Below are 8,839 nucleotides of genomic sequence, written 5' to 3' on the forward strand. Positions count from 1 at the left end.
TTATTCAAATTATTCTCTACAAATTGATATAGCAATTCTGCATGTTTAATTAACGTATAACTCTAATTTGTTTAAATATCCCTAAGTTAAAATCATTTAATCACATTAAAACACATTAATTTATATACATAGTATTATTCTTTAAATCTTAAATGGTAAATTAATATGATTAATTTGAGGGATGCTATATGTATAAACTAAATGTACAAACTCTGATATACAAACTGATGTGATGCATAATAAATAAAAAGTTGATGCTGCGTAGAAATTACAATGACGTCATCCTTATTTTGGAAGCTCTAGCAACCTTGTTTATTTCTGAAATATCCTATTTGATGCATGTGGCTATTTGATGCATGTCAGCATGTGCATGTGGATGGAAAAACTGAAAAAGATAAATTAGAAATGTTTATTGCTACAATTCATAGTTAGTCTAAATAATCTTCTGTTTTTTATTTTTGATATTCTTTCAGGTAAAAATGTCATTTAAAAAGTAAATTAAATCTAAGCTAAGCTATCTACCAACTTCATTAACACGATACACGCCCATGCATCCCAATTAAGTCTTATCCAATCGATCTGCTTGCCTATCGCTTTGTCTTTTGGTCAGCCATGAGCCAACGCGGCAATTATCACCTTCTGAACAAGGAACCCACCTGCAGCTGAGCTCCATACCAATTTCCCCATTAATAATAAAAAATGATATGAAACAACCTCTGAACTTCCCTTATTCACATTTTATTCAATGTTATTGTTAAACCGATTATTACGACATTTGAAATATCCCTATATATAAATCATAGGAAGTACTAATCCCACATCTCATCCCAGTACCATTTCCCATTGCTTGTCGGTTTCATAAACATTTTCATCCTTTTTTTGTTCTTGTTAAAACACAATGTCCGTCTCTACCATTCTCCAAGCAAACGTGGGTTGCATTGAGTTTTTACTTACTGCTTCTTCCAACCTTACTCAACCCAACAGGAATTGGCACTCAGCTTTTGCCAAACTTTACTGTTCCAGAGCTTTTCTCTCTCTTTCCAAAACAAAGTATACCAGTAATAAAGTTTCCCGCTCCCCGTCTTTTACTGTTGTCAATCTTCCACTTGATAATAATGATCAACACTTCAAGATTGATCCCACATGTCTTACAGAGCTTGTGCAGAAGAAAAATCCAGAAAAACTTTACGAGTTTGATGGGATTTATGGCATAGCTTCTGCTCTTAAAACAGATATTGATGGAGGAATATGTAGCACCGCAGAAGATATTGCTCGCCGACATGAGGCATTTGGTTCAAACACCTATAAGAGACCGCCATCAAAAAGCTTCTTTCAATTTGTGGTGGAAGCATTCAAAGATCTTACGATATTGATTCTTTTAGGCTGTGCAGTCCTTTCACTTGCTTTTGGCATAAAAGAGCATGGTCTGAAAGAAGGTTGGTATGACGGTGGAAGCATTTTTGTGGCTGTCTTTCTTGTCATCGCTGTTTCAGCTGTAAGTAATTACAGACAAAACCGACAATTCGACAAGCTATCAAAAGTGAGCAACAATATCCAAATTGAAGTCGTTAGAAACGGTTGGCGCCAACAAATTTCAATATTTGATATTGTTGTTGGAGACATTATATGCTTAAAAATCGGAGACCAAGTTCCTGCTGATGGATTGTTCTTGGATGGGCATTCCTTACTGTTAGACGAATCAAGCATGACAGGGGAGAGTGATCATGTTGAGGTAAACAGCAGCCATAATCCATTCTTGTTTTCTGGCACCAAAGTAGCTGACGGGTATGCTCGTATGTTAGCCACATCAGTTGGTATGAACACAGTATGGGGCCAAATGATGAGTCAAATAAGTCGGGACAGCGGTGAACAGACACCTTTGCAAGCAAGGCTCAACAAGTTAACTTCAGCAATAGGCAAAGTTGGATTGACAGTTGCTTTCTTGGTTCTTTTAGTCTTGATGGTTCGCTACTTCACAGGAAATACAAAAGACGAGAATGGAAACCAAGAATTCATTGGAAGCAAAACAAAGGTTGACAACATTGTGAATGCTGTTGTGGGGATTGTAGCTGCTGCAGTTACAATCGTCGTAGTTGCAATTCCAGAAGGTCTACCATTGGCTGTTACACTTACTCTTGCATATTCAATGAAGAGAATGATGGCTGATCAAGCTATGGTGAGAAAGCTCTCTGCCTGTGAAACAATGGGCTCTGCAACCGTCATTTGTACCGATAAAACAGGGACTCTCACTCTTAACCAGATGAAGGTGACAAAGTTTTGGCTTGGCCAGGAACCTATCAAAGAGGGTTCTGCTTCTTCAATTCCTCCCTGGGTTGTTGAATTGATTCAACAAGGAGTTGCTCTGAATACAACTGGCACTGTCTACAAGGCTACTTCAGAATCCGATATTGAAATCTCAGGTAGTCCCACTGAAAAAGCAATTCTTTCTTGGGCTACCCAAGATCTCAACATGGAGATGGAGAAAATCAAACAGAGCTGTACTATTCTCCACGTTGAGGCCTTCAATTCAAAAAAGAAAAGGAGTGGCGTTATGATGAGGAAGAAGATAGACAACACAATCAACGTGCATTGGAAAGGAGCAGCTGAGATGATTCTAGCCAAGTGTTCGAGTTACTATGACGCCTCTGGAAACCTGAAGAATCTGGATAATGGTGCAAGGGAAATATTGGAGCACATTATTGAAGGTATGGCCGCCAGCAGCCTTCGATGCATTGCTTTTGCGCATAAACACGTTTCCGAAAAAGAGCAAGAAGATGCAAATGATGCGAAAAAGTTAAATGAAGACAGCTTGAGCCTAATAGGACTGGTGGGTATTAAGGACCCATGTCGTCCAGGGGTAAAGAAAGCTGTGGAAGCCTGCCAACATGCTGGTGTCAACATCAAGATGATCACTGGTGACAATGTTTTCACTGCAAAAGCCATAGCCACCGAATGTGGAATACTTACGCCAAATGGATTTGTTGTGGAAGGAGAAGAGTTCAGAAACTACACAGAGGAGCAGAGATTGGAGAAAGTTGACAAAATATGTGTGATGGCAAGATCCTCTCCTTTTGATAAACTGCTCATGGTGCAGTGCTTGAAACAGAAAGGTCACGTGGTTGCAGTCACTGGGGATGGCACAAACGATGCACCAGCTCTGAAGGAAGCAGATATAGGACTATCAATGGGGATTCAAGGGACTGAAGTAGCCAAGGAGAGCTCAGATATCGTCATCATGGATGATAATTTTGGTTCAGTAGCCACAGTTTTGAAATGGGGAAGATGTGTCTACACCAATATCCAGAAATTCATTCAGTTCCAGCTTACGGTGAATGTTGCTGCTCTTGTGATAAACTTTGTAGCAGCAGTTTCTGCAGGTGAAGTACCTCTAACAGCAGTCCAGTTGTTGTGGGTGAATTTGATCATGGACACATTAGGCGCCCTGGCTCTTGCTACAGAGAGGCCAACGAGTGAGCTCATGGACAAACCACCTGTGGGTCGTACCAAGCCGCTTATCACCAATGTAATGTGGAGAAATCTTCTAGCTCAAGCTCTATATCAGATAGCCATCCTCTTGACCTTACAGTTCAGAGGCCAATCAATCTTTGGTGTTAATGAGAAGGTAAAGGACACCTTGATCTTCAACATATTTGTCCTTTGCCAAATCTTCAATGAGTTCAACGCAAGGAAGCTTGAAAAGAAGAATGTCTTTAAAGGGATACACAAGAACAAGTTGTTTTTGGGAATTATCGCAATAACCATCATTCTTCAAGTATTGATGGTGGAATTTCTGAAGAAGTTTGCAGATACAGAGAGACTGAATTGGGGTCAATGGGGTGTATGTATTGGTATCGCAGCTGCATCTTGGCCAATTGGTTGGCTTGTCAAGTGCATACCTGTTCCAGAGAAACCATTTTTCAGCTACCTCAAGTGGAGAAGTAGATATTGAAAATCCAAGCATAGCAACAATTATTTGATTTGTTAAAAAGAACCTACATTCATTGGATTCTTTAAGTTTAATCAGTTTGCAGTTCAATAATTAACATATACGTTCAGAATAATGACTATGTCTATATATATATATTATTTTTTCGGAATTGAATTTTTTTCTTGGTAATTTTTATATTTTTGGGTAATGATCTCATCTTGATTAAAGGTAGTCAGAAATTTCAAATAGTAAACTTTATTGCCTTCTTTTGTTTATCTTGTGCTATATTAGCCTACAAGAATAACAGTTTACCATGTTGTGTTTCGTTTAAAAGAAAAGGCTGATTATAAAAGTAAAAGATACAGGACACTTTTCCAATTCTCAGCTGCTAAGTCTTTCATTGCCTATGACCGTAATAAGAATAAAAAATTAAATAGATTCAGTTATTCTACCATATTGACTGTGTGAAATTGTTCTGTTTTTCAACCTATCGAACCACAATACCCTCTTGGGCAACAAGTATCCAATTATTTTCAAAGTACTAAACTAAGAGAAAAACAGTAGAGTTACCCTCATCTTTTTCAGGTTAGAAACATTTCTACGAAACTGAAATTTTCAAATTCAAATGCTTCTGGATTTGTGCTCAGAAAATTCCAGGTTCTTAAACCATTTGTCCAATCAATTAACTGAAACTAAGCAACAACAAGAAAATATAAAGGAACAAATTTAATATCAGAGTATACAAGAAGTAAATACAATTAGACAACAAAACTAAACTGACATATAAGGCCATGAAAAATCGAGATGGGTCATAGGTCTAGCCAATCAAAACTCTTATAAACATGGCTACAAAATATCAGTTTGTAATGTGGCCTTTCTCCAAATACAGTTCTGAATTCAGTCGAAGAAAATCATCTTAGATGATTATAATTTTTTTCTTTTTACTGGAATTGTAAGCTCCAACAAATAGTTCAAACTATATGTATACCAAAAAGCGAGAAGCAACCGCAGAAAAAAACCAACCTCCAGAGTTGTCGTATAAAAGAAAAAAAATTGTAATTTTGTCGAACACATAACATAGTCCCATTAATGTAAAGTAATTACTCCACAACTCAAATCGATATAATTCGCAAGCAAACAAAACAATTAATCAACTTTTTAATAGTTATATTGTTGTTTTCATTCAAAATTGAAAAGAAAAATTCACTTTTTGTGGGTTAACAATGAACTAATTTAATTGCTCGAGGATTGAAAGCCATAAAGTGTATGATATTAGAGAACTTCAACAACTGAAAATTGTTGATAATGTACTGTACAAGTTCATTATTTATTCAACGTTGAACAAGAACAACTATTCTTCACAGAAAAATCAGAATATGCTTCTAAAGAATCACCATGCACTATGCACGTTGGAGACAAAAGGGAACAATCATAATAATCTATGGGATGCACACAGTCAGGAAAAGAGAAGGCTGTTACCGAAATAGTGTAATGAACAAATTCGTTGATAACTTGTCGAAGAAGCTTATTACACCGAATATGGAGCCAAAGTCCCCTTCCCTTCACTGGAAATTCTCTAGGAAATGCAGCAAAGTGAAGGCAAGTGCTTAAATGTCCTTGGTCAAGTGAATATTCTGCTATTATAAAAGAGGGGATATTATCAATTTAGGAACAAAGTTTTCAGATTCTTTTATGGAATGATAAAAGTTATAAATCATTCAATTAAGATATATTTAACGGTTTGCTGTTAACTTTGACAGAAAATGACAAAATGACTTAGATGCTTTTGATTTTTTTTTTTTAAATGATTTTAGTTCTTATAATCTAAATTTTTAAAAAATTTTAAAAACTCAAAAAAACGAAAGCTAATTATTTTAAGGAAATTGAAAAAAATAAAAATTAGGAAATTAAAAATATAAAAACTAAAAGAAAATTTAGAAATTAGAAAACTACAAAAATTAAATGAAAGAGTAATAATTTTTTTAAAGTTATTTTATTTTTATTGATTTTTAATTTTAATTTTGATAGTTCATAATTTTCATTATTTATTTTGTAAAAAACAATAATTCATATACTTTTTTAGTTTTTTTTATTTTTTAGTATTTAATTTGTAAAAATAATAATAATTTAAACTTGTTTAATTCCATCTTTACCCTTAATCCCTTATACAAAGTTAAATCTACCGCTAAGTAAGTAAATAATTGTCTTTTATCTCTTTACTAGACATAGGGCCTGCGCATTGCGCATGTATGTTTTTTTATTGTTTTTAAAATAGATTGTAAACAAATTTATTCTAACAAAATAAACTAATTAGATTAAGACATAATAATTGTTAAATTAGACAAATTTTAAAGTAAATATAAATTATATATATATAAAGTTGTGTTAAGATAAAATTAATAATTGCAACTGTATAATTATTCATATCAATTATAGGTAGATGTCATTAAATTATTCATCCAACTTGAGAAGATCACATGAATATTATATGGTCTAATTATATTTTCAAGGTTATCACCTTGTACAATTGATATTATTTTTGCAAACATGTCTTTGATGTTTGATGTTAGTATTTTGTAGTAAATCGTGTATGATATTTAATATCATCTGAATATTATCAAGATCAACTATTTAAACTTAAAATTTATACCAACCTTCTGCAATTTCTGTAACTTATATTTACTTTCAAGTTGCCTTGCGCGGATATGTTTATTATATTTTTTTTACATTATTATTAATTTTTTTGTGTTTTAAATATATATTTTTTGTATTGAAGTTCATTTCATATTGAATTGATAATTAAAAAATCAATAAATAAAATATCTACAAATTGAACTCAAAGTCTATATCATCATGTTTCTTCTCAAATATGTCACCATTTGACATCTGCAACCAAAGTTTAAAACTTTATCAAGAAAAGCAAAAAAATTTACAAGATAACCTATTAGATATTATTGATAAGTTTATAAATCAATCAGAGAAAGAGAAACCTTGTTGAAAAATGTGAACTTTTAAGCAAGAGACTTGCAAAGCCAAAGGAAAAAATTGATTTTGATTGTTGAGAAGAGAAAATGAATTATTCTTCTTATTGTTATTTTAGAAATAAGAAAATTAAGAATGTTGAGAAGAGAACTCACATAGAAAGCAACAACAATTCCAATAGCATAATCTGAAGGCAACTTAATTGAAGCATTGAAGAAGCCATGAAGATAAAGGTCTTGTGACACAAATCCATTTGATGCAATTAGAATTGACCATCATATATAGCAAAAAAAGCATTTGATGATAGCATCATGAAAAAAGACGATAATTATAAAACCCACAAAACCCACAAATTAAACAACAAAATCAATCCAAAAATCAACAAAAAGAGATAGAACAAATATAATTAAAACTACATATCATATTTGTTTTCTTTTGTCATCACTAAAATTGAAGTTGTTTTATGTGTGTGATGATAAAATGAATGGTTCGGCAGCAGGTCTATAATTATCTAAATTCATCATATAATACATCAAATTAAAACCCTATCTTTGTAGTTTCTAAATATTCAAACTACTCATCAATTGGATTTTTATTGAGTAAGTTATGACTAATTTACTACTGACTGTTCAATAGAAATTGAGAAACAGGGAAAACCAAAATGTGTGTGATGATACAAGGAATGGTTCGATAGTGGGGTTACAATTATCCAAATTAAGCATATAATATATCAAATTAAAGCCCTGTCTGTTTAGTTTCTAAAGATTTAAACCTCTCATTAATTAGATTTTTATTGATTAAATTATGGTCAATTTACTACTGACTATTAAGTGGAAACCAAAATGTGTATGATGATAAAACGAATGGCTCGATAGTGGGGCCACAGTTATCAAAATTAAGTGTATAATATATCAAATTAAAGCCATGTCTGTCTAGTTTTTAAAGATTCAAACTTCTCATCAATTTAATTTTCATTGAGAAAGTTATGGTCAATTTACTACTGATTGTTAAATAGAAACTAAAATATGTGTGATGATAAAAGGTATGGTTCGACAGTAGGGATTCAATTATCCAAATTAAACGTATAATATATCAAATTAAATCCCTGTCTGTCTAGTTTCTAAATATTCAAACCTCTCATCAATTTGATTTTTATTTAGAAAGTTATGGTTAATTTACTACTAACTGTTCAGTAGAAACTAAAATGTGTGTGATGATAAAAGGAATGGTTTGCCAGTGGGGTTTAGTTATCCAAATTAAGCATATAATATATCAAATTAAAGCACTTTTTGTCTAGTTTCTAATGATTCAAACCTCTCATCAATTGGAATTTTATTCAGAAAGTTATGATCAATTTACTACTAACTGTTCAGTGGAAATTGAAATGTGTGTGACGATAACAGGAATAGTTTGACAGTAGGGCTACAATTATCCAAATTAAGCATATAATATATCAAATTAAATCCCTATTTGTCTAGTTTCTAAAGATTCAAACACTTATCAATTAGAGTTTTATTGAGCAAGTTATGATTCATTTATTATTGATTGTTCAGTGGAAACTTAAATATGTGTGATGATAAAATGAAGATTTACAAAAACTACATGGTTGAGCATCAAACATCAGTTGATATTTGTTAAATAAATTAAATTAGTTATATTCAGCAACAACCTCTTTTCATGATATATGTATGTAACATAAAAATATATCAACAAAAAGAGATAGAACCGGGAACGGAGAGCTTTCCCCCCTTTTCCGCCCCGACTCTTTGGTCTTAAGAATGCTGGTTTTAAGAATGAGTGATTGCTCCTTCTCCGACTGCCGGTTTTAAGAATATAATTAAAACTATATATCAATATTTGTTTTCCTTTAAGGATAATAATAATGGTTTGGCATATTACAAATGGTTTACTAAAGCTACATGGTTCGGC

The 8,839-nt window shown here is 32.7% G+C and overlaps 1 protein-coding gene across 1 annotated transcript; it reads left to right on the top strand.

The window, feature by feature from the left end:
* Positions 1–898: 898 nt before the first annotated feature.
* LOC116131172 (putative calcium-transporting ATPase 13, plasma membrane-type) lies at positions 899–4,005 on the top strand. Its single transcript, XM_031416812.1, has one exon. The coding sequence runs from the start codon at positions 899–901 to the stop codon at positions 3,947–3,949; it is 3,051 nt and encodes a 1,016-aa protein (XP_031272672.1). The 3' UTR covers positions 3,950–4,005.
* Positions 4,006–8,839: the final 4,834 nt, after the last annotated feature.

The sequence above is a fragment of the Pistacia vera genome, unplaced genomic scaffold (genome assembly GCF_008641045.1).
Source record: "Pistacia vera cultivar Batoury unplaced genomic scaffold, PisVer_v2 Contig23, whole genome shotgun sequence".
Classification (NCBI taxonomy): Eukaryota; Viridiplantae; Streptophyta; class Magnoliopsida; order Sapindales; family Anacardiaceae; genus Pistacia; species Pistacia vera.

Bases quoted from the DNA above. Each gene is read 5' to 3' on its own strand.
- LOC116131172 (XM_031416812.1), top strand. From the start codon at position 899: ATGTCCGTCTCTACCATTCTCCAAGCAAACGTGGGTTGCATTGAGTTT.